General features: G+C 49.5%; 1 protein-coding gene across 2 annotated transcripts in view; it reads right to left on the bottom strand.

Moving 5' to 3' along the window:
• Window positions 1-16254, bottom strand: part of LOC101658717 (serine/threonine-protein kinase PAK 6) — a 33847-nt gene that overhangs the window by 9867 nt on the left and 7726 nt on the right. The window contains exons 1-3 of one of the 2 annotated variants that reach the window (XM_045287988.1): window positions 13047-13083; window positions 2373-2581; window positions 549-1202 (exon numbers count right to left, since the gene is read on the bottom strand). In XM_045287988.1, coding sequence (XP_045143923.1) covers window positions 549-1202; window positions 2373-2576 — 858 coding nt within the window. In that variant the 5' untranslated portion in view covers window positions 2577-2581; window positions 13047-13083. Of the gene's footprint in view, window positions 1-548; window positions 1203-2372; window positions 2582-13046; window positions 13084-16254 lie in introns of those variants that run through there. The other variant, XM_004712701.2, reaches the window with a different exon arrangement.

Here is a 16254-nt window from a genome sequence, read left to right as displayed (position 1 = left end):
GAGTTGGTATGAGCCCCTAATAAAATTATTTTTTTTAAGAGCTCCTATCTCAAAAAAAAGGGAGGGGGCTGGGAAACAGGGCCGTGGAAAGGGAGGGAGACACTGAGGGGGAAGAGGCAGGTGGGAAGCTGGGTAGGAAGGGCGCCTCCGGGGAGGGCGTTCTCCTAGAACTCTCCGCAAGGGGGGAGTCCATTCGACAGGTGCTCAGGGGAGCACTGAGGCAGGGGAAGAGTGGACTGAGATAGCAGCTCTGGGAGAAAGGTCAAGGAAAGACCTCTCCATAGGGTTGCAGGCTGGCCAGGCTTTGGCGGCACTGGCAGGGTCCACTCTGGCCTTGGCATTACAGACACTGCTTTTTCAGGGGCGATCTGCCTCCCCCCAATATGTCCGGCAGGGCAGGAGGGGACGCCGGAAGCATCAAGCCTCTAAAGGGCCCCTCTGAAGGATAGCAACTTGCCCACGTCGGGCTCCACCTTCTCGGAGGGTCGGGCAGGCCTGGGTCCCGTCGTCGGACCCGGTGGCCCCACGGGCAAGCCCGGCAGACCTACCTTGCTCGGTGCCGCTGGCCCCGGCTTGCCGCTGCCCGGAGGGGCCGGGCCGGGCGTGAACAGGAACATGCTGCGGAACAGCCGCCGCTTGAGGCTGCTCTCCTGGCTCTTGGGGCTGGGGCTGCCCTCCCCGCCGGGCCTGCCCGCCGCCGAGCCCACCAGGCAGGACTGTGGCCGGGGCTCCTCTGAGCCGGGCCGGGCAGTCTTGGTCCCACGCCTGCCGGCGGCCGCGAGGGGCGAGGCGGCCGGCGGGGAGCTCTGCAGGCAGGCGCCCAGCTGCAGGCAGCGCTGCGCGGTCCCCTGGAACTCCGCGGGGCCCAAGGACTGCGCTTTGGCCGCCAGCCCGTTGGTCTGGACCCTTGGGCTCCGCGGCTCAGGCCACGGCATCTGCTGGCGGCCGGCGGGGGTGCCCCCGTTGCAGCTGAGGTAGAGGCCGTGGGGGTCGGGGCGCTCCGATTGGGGGCTCTGCAGGTACATGTCCGGGTCCGCGGCCCAGTGCTCGTCGCCCAGCAGCCCCAGGGACTGGGCCCGCCGCCGGCTGGTCGGGCTGCGGCCGCGCAGGGTGTTGGAGCTGATGACGGACAGCTTCTGGATGTCGCTGAGCAGCCCCAAGATGTAGCCGTCGGTGGGCACGGAGCTGCCCCGCACCACTGTCTGGGGGCCGAGAGAAGAGGGGGTGAGCAGCCTCTGGGCGGGACAGCCAGAGACCCTCCTTGGCAAGAGGCAGAGGGGCGGGGGTCTTCGGGCGGCACACCGTGGGTGGGTTTCTAAGGCCCTCCTTGGCTCTGACCCGCTCCTGGTCCTTTCCTCTCCCAGGTCCCAGCGGGCTGGGCCTGTGCCGGCGGGGAAACAGGGCTGTGGTTACGGCTGCTCCCAAGGGCTTGCAGGCCAGTGGGACGGGCCCTGGGGACAACCCGGCTGGCCGAGTGGTGTAGTCGGCAGAGCCTGGGGAGCAGGGTGGGCGCTGGCTGGCTGGGGGTCGCCTGGGGAGGCCTGCCATTCCCTGGCTCTACCTGCAGCCTCTCAGAGATGGGCTGACCTATCCACACACCCGAGTTCATGGCCCCTCACCCCAACATTCTCCCAGGCTCCAGACCTGCCCGTCTGGATCTCCGGTCTATCAGAGCCCCCAGGCCCCTTCTCTGTCCCTCCGACGGGGTTGCCTGATAAACACAGACCAGCTAGTCACATTCAAATGGAAAATAACCGTGATGCTAGCACGTCTCCGTTTTTCCCCGGCAGCCTACCTGATGCGCTCCAGACAGCGTGCTTGTCAGGAATCGAAGGCTGAGCTAGCCTTGCTCAGGGCAGGTTTTTCTGCGCCGTTTTCCAAACAGCTTGTGCGCGTGCGCACTTTGCCTCCCTATCACGTTTTGGCGATTCTCAAAGTATCGCAAACTCTTTCGTAATGTTACTGCACACTTAATAGACTACAATATAATATAAACATAACTTTTATTTGCACTGGAAAACAAAAAAAAACCCTATGTGACTCATTTTATTGCTATATTAGCTTTATTGCAAACCCGCAATAGCTCTAAGGTATGCTTGTATATATATACATACACACACATATATATAAATTATGAGTATGTTCTCAATATTGCATGGGACCTACCTAAGTCAAATGATTATTCAGTGTTACTTGAAATTCTAATCCAACTGGGCAGCCTGCATTGGCTAAATCTAGCAGCCCAGCAGAAGGGGCTCCCCCTTGAAGAGAAGGGGCCACTGGTTGGCAGGAAATGAATTGATAATTGATTATCTAGGGGTTGGTTCAGTGCTGGTGTGGGGTGGAAGTTTGGCCCTGCCCACCCACCATACCTTCATGGGCTGCAGCTGCACCCGCGTGATGCGCGAAGGGTCCACCACAGGCTTGGGTCGCCGCAGGGTATCCAGGATGTTTTGCCATTGTGGGGGGAGGCCCACGAACTTCCCTTCTTTGGGGTCGAAGGAGGTGTGGACGCGGTGCTGGAAGTTCTGTGGGGCTGAAATCTCAGGGCGTTTCTTCTTCTTCTTGCGGAACATGGTACCTAAACAGAGAGGTGGGGCCGAGGTGGGGCGAGCCTTCACCAGAGCCTCCCCGGCACAGCCGCGCCTCAGCCCCCAGCCGCCCTCCCGCTCTTCCCTGCTTCCTCAGGGCCATGGCCGGCTCCCAACAGAGTAGTCCCGGAAACAACGCAAGCCTCATACATAAGCCAGCACACACTCTCAACAAGGAAAAGAGATGTGGTCTCGTGTCCGCGCCAACACCCCTGCCTAGGAGGCAGACTGGGGGTGAGCTTTTATAAAATTCCCAAACCCATGGCAAATGCCATTCCACCGACACGGCCTTGCGACAGGAGGAATGAGGGAACTAAACTGGCAAACTCTTATCATGAAGCTCCTATGACTTGGAATCGTAACCAGATGAGAACAGGACAAGAAAAAGACAATGTGAACAACCTCACTTACAAACATTCAGGTGGAAATCTTCAGCAAGACGAGCACATTTAATCCCGACGTCTCTTAGACTCAAGTTCATCCCCAAGTGGTTCAACGACAAGGACACACATCTGCACGGACCCACCGGCGGGTTCACAGAGCTGGGGTCTGCTCTGGGGCCATTTCTCATAGGACCAAGCCAAACCAGACCAGTTGCTGTGGAGTCCGTCCGTTCTGACTCAGGGCGGCCTCGGGCCTCTGCTCGAACTGCACTCCATAGAGCAGTGTTCTTACCTCCTCAGGCCGTCCCTCAGGTGGTGGTGACCCCCCACCATAACATGATTTTCATTGCTACTTCATCACTGTCATTTTGCTACTGTGATGAATCGGGCGACCCTTGTGAAAGGGTCATTTGACGGTCCCAAAAGGGTCACGACCCACAAGTTGAGAACTGCTGCCATAGAGCTTCCCAGTCTGTGACCTTTCCAAAGCAGGTGGTCAGGCCTTTCTTCCAAGGCACCTTTGGGTGAGTTCAAACTGCTAGCCTTCCACTAACAGCCCAGGGCTTACCCATGGGTGCCACCCAGGGATGCCTACCACAGGAGTAAGGAACCTCAAAGGGGCCTTTATGGTCACCAGGTGCTTTGCTCTTGACTCCAGAAAGCCCTTGAGCCAAGGGGACAGATGGGTGGCTGAGGGTTGCCTCTCTGGGGGTTAAAGCTCACCTGGAAAGAGAGACCCCTATGGCTCCTTAGAGCCCTTTCTCAAGTGTACACATCACCTCCATCCCTTGCTTTGCAAAATTTTAGTTTGTAGAGGTCTTCCTGCCACCGCTTGCCTGTCAGTCTGTTGTACTGTGGTGGCTCGTGTGTTGCCGTGATGCTGCAAGTTGTGTTACTGGTATTCCAAATTACACCCAAACCAAAACCCACTGTGGTTGTTGATGACAACTCAGAGTGACCCTATAGGACAGGTTGGAACCACCTGCTCCTGTGAGACTGGAGCTCTTTACAGGAGTAGAGAGCCTCATTCCCTGGAGCAGCTCCTGGCGGTTTCCAACTGCTGACTTTTGGGATCACAGCTCACCTTGTAACCACTATGCCACCAGGGCTCCTATCAAATACCAAAAGGATCACCCAAAGTGAGCAGGTTTCGGCAGAGCTTCTGGACTAAGAACAGACTACAAAGAAGGAATAGGCTGTCCACTTCTGAGGAATTAGCTACTGAAAACTTTATGATTCGCAGTGGAACATCGTCAGACACTGCAAACGTCAAGATTAGCAACAGAACAGAGGTAGTGCCAGAAGATGAGCCCCTCAAGTCGGAAAACATTCAAAATATGCCTGAGGAAGAGCTGCTTTCTCAAAGTAGACTTGACCATATGGCGTGGATGGAGCCAAGTCTTCTGGACCTTCATTTGCTGTTGGGGTACAACTCAAAAGGAGAAGAAGCAGTTGAAAACATCTATCAATAGTTGGATCTTGGCCAAAATGGGTGCATAAGCAAATGTGGTGAAGAAAGCTGATGGTGCCCAGCTATCAAAAAATATAACAAACTTAAAAAAAATTTATATATATATAAAACTTTAAACAGGGGGCCAGTTCACTGTCCCTCAAGCCCGTTGGAGGGCCGGACTATAGTTGAAAAAAAAAAGCTATGAACAAATTCCTATGCACATTGCACATATTTTATTTTGAAGTGAAAAAACAAACGGGGCAAAACAAACGGTGGGCCGGATAAATGTCCTTGGCGGGCTGCATGTGACCCACAGGCCATAGTTTGAGGACCCCTGATCTAGGGCTTTAAAGGCTTGAAGATAAACAAGTGGCCATCTAGCTCAGAAGCAACAAAGCCTACACGGAAGAAGCACACTAGCCGGTGTGATCATGACATGTCAGTGGGATCAGGCATTAGGCATCTAAGACCCTGAACAAAATCATACTCAATGTGGATGGGGGGAGGGCATGGAGTGGAGACCAAAGGTCCATTTGTAGACAATTAGACATCCCCTCAAAGAGGGGTCACAGGAAAGAGATGAGCCAGTCAGGGTGCAGTATAGTGAAACACACAACTTTCCTGTAGTTCTTTGGTGCTTCCTTCCCCCCACCATCATGACCGTAATTCTACCTCACAAATCGGATTAGACCAGACATGCACATTGCTACAGATAAGAGCCCGAAACACAGGGAATCCAGGATAAGATACACCCCTCAGGGCCAACAATGAGAGTAGAGATCCCAGGAGGATTAGGGGAGGGTAGAGGGAGAAAGGGGGAATTGATCACAAGGATATAACCCCCTCCCAGGGGGATGAATAATGGAAAAGTGGGTGAGGGGCTATAGAGGACGATGTAAGATTTGAAAATAATAATCTATAACTTATCAAGGGTTCATGAGGGAGGGCAGGCTGGGGAGGGAGGGGGAAAAATGGGGAGCTGATATCAGGGGCTCAAGTGGGAAGAAGAGGATGCTTTGAAAATCATGATGGCAGCATATGTGCAAATGTGCTTGACACACTGGATGCATGTATGGGTTGTGATAAGAGATTTAAGAGCCCCCAATAAAAGTAAGGAGAAAAAAAAGTTGGATCTTGGTATGTATGAAATATGAATCTAGGAAAATTGGAAGTTGTCAAAAATGAAATAGAAGGCATAAAGATCAATATTCTAATGAGCTAGAATGGGCTGCTATTGGCTATTTTGAATCAGTCAGTCATATGGTTTCCTATGCCAGGAATGGGAGGGTCAAAAGGACATTTCAAAATCTATCTTGAAGCACAATGCTGTCTGCAGGCAGGGCTATATTTATATACCTATAAGGAAATCCAGTCAATATGATTGTTATTTATATTTATGCACAATCCACTACCGTTAGTGATGCAGCAAGTGAAGAATTTTACTAATGTCTTCATTGATCAAACATACTATCAAGATGTGTTCATGATTAGCCATTGAAATACAACAGTTGGGAGCAGAGGAAGAAACAGTAGTTGGAAAATATGGCCTTGGTGATAAACACAAAGCCAGAGATTTGCAGGACAATGACTTCTTCATGGAAAATACCTTTTTTAAAAAAACACCAATGGTAAGAAAAAGGAAAAAAAACATCAATGGTGACTATGCATGTGTAGTTCTCCATGTGAAATATGCAGAAATCAAATCCACTACATCTGTGGGAAGAGATGCAGAAGCTCGACATGTCAAGAACAGATCTGATGCATTGAACACTAATGACAGCAGACCGATGAGCTGCACGATGACATCAAGACCACCATGGATGAAGGAAGCAAAAGGCCATTAGAAAGATAAGAAAGAGCAAGATATGACAAAATACCAATTTATAAACTATCAAGGGCACATGAGGGAGGGAGGGGAAAAATGAGGACCTAATGTTGGGGGGTTAAGTGGAGAGAAAATGTTTTGAGAATGATGTACAAATGCGCTTTACACAATTGATGTGTGTATGGATTGCGATAACAGTTGTATGAGCCCCTAATAAAATGTTTAAAAAAAAATAAATTAAAAATTTTTTTGAAAAAACAAACAAAAACAGGAAGTAGGTGAACGGTGTGTTTAGATGGCGAAAACCATGAAATTGCCTGGCTGCTAATTGAAAGACTGACAGTTTGATGAGGTCAATGAATGTACAAACATACTTTACACAATTGATGTATGTATGGATTGTGATAAGAGTTGTATGAACCCCTAATTAAATGATTAAAAAAAAAGAAAAAAAAAGATAAGAGGTGTAAAAATTGTTCAAGGTAAAAAAATAAAATCAAGGCAATGATTTAGAAAGGAAAAAAAAAAAGAAAGATAAGAAAGAAGGAAAAGATCAAAGTGGATGTCAGAAGAGACTCTGAAATTTGTTCTTAATCATAGAGTAGCTAAGACAAATGGAAGTTAAATAATGAAGTTAAAGAGTTGAACAAAAACTTCAAAGGTAGCATGAGAAGACAAAGTAAAGTGTTATAATGTAATGTGCAAAGGCCTGACATTGGGAGAGAGGTCAAGTGTTAACAAAGTGCCGGGCTAGCCTAGCCTTCTGGGAGCCCCAGCCTGGGACCACCAGAGCTGAGTTGGGGGTGCCATTTGGATTTCTCTGTATATGAAATGGTTCAGATCAGCTCACTGGGCTCCGATGTTACCAAGAAAGGGTACTTGCTGGTTTCAAGAAAAAACCCTGAAACAAGGGGGGCAACTGCTCAAATCATTCATGGAACATTCTAGAGATCTGCCATGTTGTCATGGCATTCTATGTAGCTCTGGCGCTGGGAACACTTCAGCTGGTTCTGGAGTCAGCTATGGGTCTGGGAGGCAGGTAGTGTCCCATCAGGAAGTCAGGGCATCCCTCCAAAGCAAGCCCTTTCCTAAGCAGCTACCGGGATTGACCATGCCTGGATAACCTGAACCCATTTACAGCTCGTGGGGTTCAGGGTCTATGAGATGTTCCTGAGGGCAGAGCCACACATGCAGGATCCCTAACAAGGACTTTGGGCTGACACACTAGGCTTAAGTTGCAGGCCCATTGTTAATTTGGAGAGACTTTGAACAAGTTTCATAAACAGGTTGAACCCCAGAATTCTTTATCTATGAAATGGGGTTAATAACAGCAGGGTTTAGAGTGTATCCTTATGGGGATACAGTGAACCCTTGCCACTTCGCGTTTCGACTTCCGTGGCTTCACTCTATCGCGGTTTTTGCGTAACAGCGCATGCTCTGTCATTACTGCCACTGATTGGCTCACACTGCACACGCTTGATGCCATAAATAATATAATAAATAATAAATGATAATTGTAATGTCCAAAATGTTTTACTGTATTTTCCCTTTTTCATTTAATAAATTGGGTAATATGAGTGTAATGGTGACTAAAGGGTGTTTTTTCATGTCCTCTATGCTCTAACTACGAAAATATTTGATTTACAAATAAGGAATCCTACTTCGCGGAATTTCATTTATCACGGTAGGGTCTAGAACCGATTAACCGCAATAAACGAGGGTTCACTGTACATGTCTGTGAATGATGCTGAATGCTTCCCTTTAAGCTCAGGTTTTGGGGTAGGGTGAGTAGAGATTTAGAAATCAGAGTACCACACCGAACCAAATTCAACCACCATCCCGTAAATCCTGACTCACGCCAACCCTCTCAGACAGGGTAAAACTGCCCCTGGGAGTTTCTGAGACCGTAGCTCTTTACAGAAGTAGACAGCCTCATCTTTCCCCCAAGGAGTGACTGGTAGTTTTAGACTGTTAACCTCATGGTTAGCCCCCCAACACATAACCCATCATGCCACCAGAACTCCTGGGAATTAGAGTAAGGGAGGGAAATTTGACATCAGTTAAGGTAAGAGTTACGCAGCATGATTAAAGTTGATAGAACTGAGCTGTACACTTGAAAATGGTTGAGTTGGCAAATGTTGTATTATACGTACTTTTACAACAACAGAAGGGAGAAGATGCTGCTGCTGCTATTTATGGACAACCAACCGTTTCATGGGATTTTTGTTTGTTTGGAGATTTAGAGTCATGGTTTTATGGGGCATTCTAGTCAATTGGCCTACTGTTCTCTTTTTTAAAATTATTTTATTGGGGGCTCGTACAATTCTCATCACAATCCATCCATCCATCCATCGTGTCAAGCACATGTGCACATTTGTTGCCCTCATCATTCTCAAAACATTTGCCTCCCACTCCAGCCCCTAATATCAGTTGTTCATTTTCCCCCTCCCTCCCCCCTCCCCCTCCCTCATGAACCCTTCATAGTTCATAAATTATTATAGTTTTGTCATAAGTTGGCCTACTATTCTTTTTAGTGTATCTGTTTTGCCTCCTAATTTGTTGTGTGCTTCCTGGAACATTGGCTGCCAACTGCAAAGTCAGCAGTTCAAAACCACTAGCCGCTCAGCAGGAGAAAATGAGGTTTTCTATTCTTGGAAAGGTTTACTGCCTCCAAACCTCAGAAGGGTGCAACTTATGACAAAACTATTATATAAGTTGTGAATTATGGAGGGTTCATAAGGGAATCAGGGTGGGGAGGGAGGGGGGAAATGAGCAACTGATATTAAGGGCTGAGGTGGAGAGCAAATGTTTTGAGAATGATGAGGGCAGTGAATGTACATATGTGCTTGACACAATGGAAGTATGTATGGATTGTGATGAGAATTGTACGAGCCCCCAATTAAAAAAAACAAACCCTCAGAAGGGCAGTTCTACTGTGCCCTATAGGGCCACTATGAGTTGGAATCGAATTGATGGCAGTGAGCTGAGTTGTTGAGTTTTAAGTCCCGAGTCTTAAATGTCTTGTAAGCAGCAGTCGTTATTTGACGGGAGCACTGGAGAAACAGGGAGAGTCATGCACAGGGGGTTTGGCAACAATCCCTTGGCAAAAGGGCAAATCCCTAAAAGCCATAGACATCTGCTCCACCTCAATAAGAAAAGCATCCATAATCCAACTGGAAAATGGGCAGAAGACATGAGCAAGCAATTCACCCAAGATGACATTCAGGCGCTCAACCAAGATTGAAGAATGCTTGGGATCACTTGCTGTAAGAGAAATCAAACAACAGTACTGCCTGACACTGCATGGATAGCAAAATTTGTAACAAAACAAGCAAACTAAACAGAAAATAACAAATGCCAGAGTGGATGGAAGGAGATTGGAACCCCCATACTCCGCTGGTGGGATTGAAGAAAGGCACCGCCACTATGGAAAGCACATGGTGCTTCATGGAACAAATGCGAATCACAGTCCACAGGACCCAGCACTCTCACTATTGGAATCCACCCCAAAGAAAAGGACCGACCCGAGCCACTAGGTGCGCAGCCACGTTGGCCACAGAGTTGGTCACAGTAGCAAAGAGATGGAAACAACCAATATGAAACTCCTGAATGGGTGGACTCGGAAGACGTTATGTTCAGCAAAGTTTCATTAAGACAAATACTTTAAAAGACAGACTCGGTAGAAGAATCCCAATCCAAAGGGGGTGGAGAATGTGGAACAGAATTTCAAATTCTCATGGAATCCAGACTTTATGGAGCCACTAAGACTGTAGGTCCACAAGATATGACCCTGAGTTCATCTTTAAACTTCAGACTCAAGCCATCCCCTAATGTCTGTCACCTTTATACCAAACGCTAGTTTAGTCTGATTAATAAAGACCGCCTGGAACACTGCACTCTTAACAACATAGACTCTAACAAGGGGATATAGGGAACACAGGGGTGGGAGTGGGTGTAAGGAGGGAAGGGGGGTTTCAGGACTCAATAATGAAGGGGGAGGTAACACTGGAATGGATTGTGATTGCACAACTTATTTTAAAGGCGACTTAACCATGGGGTGGGGGAGGATGCTCTAAAATTGATGTAATGATTGTACAATTCTCCTTGGCATGATTGAATGATTGAACTAATGGATTGTATGATATGTAAACTATGTGCCAATAAAACTGTTGGACAAAAACTAGAATAAAATCTGTTTGTCATCATGGTGGCAGCAGCAATGAGAAGCGTAGGGCGCAGTTTATGTGGATGGTGGTGGGAGAACTTAGAAAGGGACAATGAGAGTCACTGAAGATCGTAATCCAGGTCAGAAATTGTTGACTAGGCATACCAGGGGGCTTTCAGGAGTTTGTGGGAAACGGGAATAAAGGGCCATGGAATTTTCCCACGAGGTTTTCGAAGCTTTCGTGCATGTTCGAGGTTAGAAATCCCATCACATTTATTGTGGTAGGAATTGGCACGCTGCTTCTGAAATGTTCAGGGAAGCCTAAGGAACAAGGAGCACTGAGCTGATCCGGAAAGACCAGGTGGGCGGGCTCCAGGTGCAGATTTACTACGCACCAGGTGACAGCGTCAACATGGTGTGGAGGTGGCCCAGGACGGACCAAGAGAGCTCTGGGGCAGAAGTGAGCCTCCAGAAACAGACTCACCTGGTTTGGGACAAAGATGATATTGAAATATGATGGGAAATGGATGATCTTTTCAGTAAATGCTACGGAAGCAATTTGATGTCCCTGTGGAAAACACTGGCAATCCTGACATCTAATTCATGCCATATTCAAAAATGTATTTTGAGCTAGATGATAGACCTAAGTGTGAAAGGCAAAATAATAAGGCTTCTGAGGTAGGGCTGGGCAGAGGCAGGGCGTCCCTCAGAATGACCTCAAGCTGCCCCAGCCCTGCCCATCAGACACCTCACCCAACACAGGGGAGGAAGGCGGTCCATCGAGGACTCTCCCTCGGGGCTGGGATGCATTGTTGTGGTTGAATGTGCTTTGAACTTTCCTCTTCTGACTGTCTACAGACCTCACCATCCAGGGAGGCTGCTGACTGGGCCCAGAGGGAGCTGCCCAGAGTCAGCAGGCAAGGGCCCAGCCCAAACCCGTTTGGGGTAGAAACTCCCTCTGGCACCGTTCCTGCCAGGATCGCTTCCTGCTGCCAAAGCCTGGCCAGGTGGGGCCGGTCAGTTGCTGAGAGAGGCTTCATCAACCTGAGGGTGGAGCTGGCGAGAGAGGTCAGGGGGTGACCGGCCTCGCCTGGGGTCACTGAAAGGTGGAGCTGTGATGTAGGAGGAGCGGGGGACTTAGAGGGGACATGGGAAAAGCACCTACTATGTGCAGCTCACCACGCTGAGTCTGTTGCTGAGCAAATAATCCAGAAGCCAGATTATCTGAAGAAGAATGCAGTGCGGGGCTTTTGAGGAACAACCTGGGGTCTTTGGATGACACACGTTTGCGTGCTGAACGCGAAGGGGACCTGAATCCCTTGCGGATGAACATCGGAGAGCAGAACCCCTGGAGTACGGCTTGACAGGGAGCAAAAAGAGATGAACCCCCACACCCGCCCATCTGGACCAGGGGTCAACATTGTAAGTGCACAGGATACCGACGTTGGCCAGGGTTTCATTTTATTGGGACCCACTGTCAATGCCGGTGACTGCAGCGGTCAGGAAACCAAAGGGCAGGTTAGATCGGGCCGATCTGCTGACAAAGGGCCGCCGTAAAGGGTTCAAAAGCAAAGATGCCATTTGGAATAAGCCGCACCTGACCCCGGCCATGGTATTGTGTTCACGTGCCATCCCTTTCCCATAAGCAACTACGTTACTATTTGCACGTGAAGATCCTTACAATGCCTACGGGACACTTCAGTGTCATTCCTGCAGACTTGAGGTGCAGGTGAGGGAGATTGAGCACATGGGTAAGTTTCTGATTTCTCCGGCACACAATTCCGGGTTTCTTAAGTACAAAAGCTAGATCTCAGGGCATAAGTGCATGTGTGTGTGGGGGACCGTTTACAAGATGAAGCTGGGACACAGGCTTTATTTAAGACTTAAGGCTGAAAATTAGCAGGAGCACACTGTGCCGTGGATTTCAAGGAGCAGGGCCAAGACTACCGCAGGCAGTCCCCGGGTTATGAATGAGTTCCCTTCCTGCCTGTCTTGTCAGGTGAGTGTTTGCACACAAGTTGGGACAGTACGGCAGGGTTCCTCTCGAAGCCAAATGCTGAGTTGATTCCCACTCAGAGTGACTCCAGAGAGCAGAGGAGACCTGCCCTTGTGGCTGCAAATCTCCACGGGGACAGAAAGTCCCACCCCTCTCCCGGGAGCAGCTGGTGGGCTCAAGCCGCTGCCTGCCCTAGAGCTAACAGCCCAAGGCACAACAGCCCCCACCCCCACCCCACTCCCACCACAGTGCTTGTCTTCCCTCAAGAACAGCCACAGAGTCGATTCTGACTCACAGTGACCGACAGGATCGGGTAGAACAACTCCTGTGGATTTCTGAGGCTGTGAATCTTTATGTGGGTAGAAAGCCTCATCTTTCTTCCACGGAGCTGCTGGTGGTTTTGAATCTCTGACCTTGTGGATAGCAGCCCAATGAGTAACCCTCTACGACAAGAAGGCTACTGGATATAGTGTATCTTTCTCTGCATTAAAAAACCCCCAAACAACCGAAATGCAACAAGCATGAAGGAAACAAGCCCAGAGCTACTAAAGCGTCATGAAGACTATTCTAGTTGCCACGAGGTCTTGCGTGTTGCAAAGCAGTGCCCTTTGTTATTACCACCACCGTGTGTACCTTGAAGTTTTCACCCGATGGGCCTTATGGGGAAGCCAGGATCCTCTCAGTGGCTCCGTCTGCAGGGAAAGCTGGGGGATGTAGAAGGAAGACAGGAAGACTGGATGCCTTTGAGGAGGGGTGGTGCTGGCCAGGGGATTCACTATGCCACGGGCTGTCAGGAGAATGGGCAAATCTGTCGTGGAAGAAGTAGGGACAGACTGTCCCTTAGCAGTGGGCATGACAAGACCCTGTCTGGTGGACCCTCAAAGACAGAGACTGACACGGCGGCTTCCACAAGGGCTCCAGCATAGCCAGGGGCGGCAGGGACAGGGACGGGGACGGGCAGGGTTTTGTCCACAGGGTCACACCCACTTGAGGCCCCGTCAGAACAGCGAGTGGGTGCTAGGCCCTTTCTGAGAACTCCCCACTCCCCTGCCAGGGGGGCAGTTTTGACCCGACAGGACAAATGTATGTCCAAGCTGTAACTCTTTGGGGGAGCAGAAAGCCTCGTCTTTCTCCCTCGGAGCGGTTGGGGGCTTCTAACTACTGACCTCGTGGTTAGCAGCCCAAGTCTTAACCACTAGGCCACCAGGACTCCTTTTCTGAGACTAGTCCATCTAGTTCTCACAACAAATAACCCTGAGAAGTAGGAATGATTATTATCCACAAATCTGGAGGTGACATCACCGTGCATGGCCGTAAAGCCCGCAAACAACCAAATCCCAAGCTCACTGTCATCAAGTCAATGCCGACTCAGTTGTAACCTTATGGAACAGGCTAGGCCTGCCCCCACAAGTGTCTGGGATTCTAACTCTTTATGGGAGTAGAAAGCCCCATCTTTTCCTCTCAGAGTAGCTGGGGGTTTTGAACTGCTGACCTTTTGGATTACAGCCCAAGTCTTAACCACTGCACCACCAGGGCTCCTCACAGGACCAAGGGGTGAACCTCGATCTGATTCTAAAGCCTGTCCACTCTGCCTGATCCGGAGGGACTGGGCTGCGTGAGCCTCCTTCTAAGCAAGTCTGTGCGCGCAGGCTTGAGTCTGAACAACCGACCAGCCCACTGGATGGCCCTGAGGCGGGCAGCAGAACCGAGTTCTTGCGTGGCTTGCCTTCCAAGCAGAGTCCGGCAGGGTGGTGGGGCTGTCCTGACTTACAAGATGCACATAGCACCTTGTTTGGACAGAGGGATTTTTCACCCCTGCCAGTGGTGGGGGGAATGTTTCAAAGAGGTCACCTGGTGCTGTGCAGTGGGACCCCTAGATTTGGTGTCAGCCAGTGTGTAACTCATGGGGTCACCAGGGACCTCTTCTGGCCTTAGAATCCTGAATAAGGTTTATTGTCCATTTTAATCAGAGAACAGGTGACCTAGTGAAATGGTGCTTAAATGCAATATTTCCTGGACTATATGAATCCTAACAGCAAAATGGTTTTCAAATTCTTTCTACACTGAATGACGTTATTAGTAAATGTGCAGAGGCCTCTTTTGATCCCTCCCCCCACTCTTCTTCAATCATCGCTCGAGTCTCAAAAAAGTTATTGAGAGAAAACGTTTGTCCAGTTTTACATTGTGGAGCTTGTTTAAATATGCAGTCATGTTGGTCACTCGCTTATTTAAAACATCTTCTGAGTGTGTTTACTGGGCTCTGGGGACCTTGGTGAACAGGACATTCAGTTTGCTGCTTCGAGACAGATGTTGCACCAACTGCAGATGCGAGGAGGGCAGGGCTCGCGGCTCTGGTCTGCTCATCCCGCCCCTCTGCCCTTCTGTAGGTCCTGCTGGCCCTGTCCCCGGGAGCCTGTCCACCTCGCTCTGCCTGGACTCGGTCAGTGCAGTGGAGCGCTTCCCTTCTGAACACCCTGCCTCTGTCAGCTGAGCTCTCGCCTCAGACTCCCCCGGACAGGCTCTGTCACCTACCTCTCGTCACAGGGCAGCTCTTTGGGGCCCTGAGGGAGAGGAGAGTTGCACCCCTACCCGGCACTTGGTCCAGCTCAGAACAGACACCTGGAGGAAAGGTCTGAAGAGAACCCACCTGGTTTTCCACTCTCTTGTCACCTGCAGGGTGGGTGGACCACGGACCTGGGTCATGGTCCCGGCTTGCATCACCTACAGGCTTTGTAAGTCCGGGCCAGGGCCATGGTGCTAAATAAAGTGTGCAGGCTCCTGAGGGAGACTGAGCAGTACCGTGCGGTTCTGCTGGGCCCCTAGGTTTGCTCAGAGACAAGCTGCTCGTGCCAGGCCAGAGGGCACTGTGCACATGACAAGGCAACATGCCTGGCTCCTACCCTTCTCTCCATCACACTACAGCTCCTCGCGAGTCCCCAGGGGAGAGATCATGTGACCGCTGCTTAAAAGAATTGATAATAAGGCTCATTCAATCACTTGTGTCAACACTCCAGCTGAGTGAGAGGCCAAAGAGCCGGGCTGGCCACTGCAGAGGGTCAATATTGACTCCGGTCATCTCTCGGCCCGGCTCCAGCCCACTGGAGCAGCATGTGTGGCTCTGGGCTCAAGCCAGACTGACTACCTTTCTGACCTCTGTTAATTTAGAATCCTTATCTTTGCCAAAGTCCATTAATTGGTGAAGAGACCATCTCTTTAACAAATGGTGCTGGCAAAACTGGATACCCATTTTTAGAAAAATGAAACTGGATCCATACCTCACAACATATTAAAAAAGCAACTCAGGATGGATCAAAGACCAATATACAAAACCTAAAACTAGAGCTTCCAATATATGGAATTCAGGAAAGACAACCCCCCTCAGAAACAGTAATGGGAGCAACATTTCCAGAAGGCTAGGGGAAGAGAAGAGGGAGGAAGAGAGGGAAGGGTTAACGGATAGCAATGACGGCAGAATAACCCCCCTCAGGGAAGAATACCAAAATAGTAGGTGAAGGGATAGAATGGGCGGTGTCAGATATGTAGAAATAATAATAAGAATACGTACTATATTAAGGGTGTGTGAGGGTATTAAGGGCAGGGTGGAGTAGAGAGGGAAAAACAAGAGGAGTTGATATCAAAGGACTCAAGAAGAAAGATAATGTTTAGAAATTGTTGATGCCGATAATTGTACAAGTCTGCTTGAGATAACAGATGTAGGACTTGTCATAGTATATGTAAGAGCCCCAATAAAATGATGTCTCTAACAACATAAAAAGAAGAAAAACAAATAAATAAATAAAACCTAAAAGTATAAAAATCATCAAAGAAAGAATAGGGCCAA

Source organism: Echinops telfairi, unplaced genomic scaffold (assembly GCF_000313985.2).
Source record: "Echinops telfairi isolate 266 unplaced genomic scaffold, ASM31398v2 ScPeMD7_18;HRSCAF=68, whole genome shotgun sequence".
In the NCBI taxonomy this organism is placed as follows: domain Eukaryota; kingdom Metazoa; phylum Chordata; class Mammalia; order Afrosoricida; family Tenrecidae; genus Echinops; species Echinops telfairi.
Note: the sequence above shows the minus strand (reverse complement) of the source record. Positions and strands in the feature narration are given on the sequence as shown.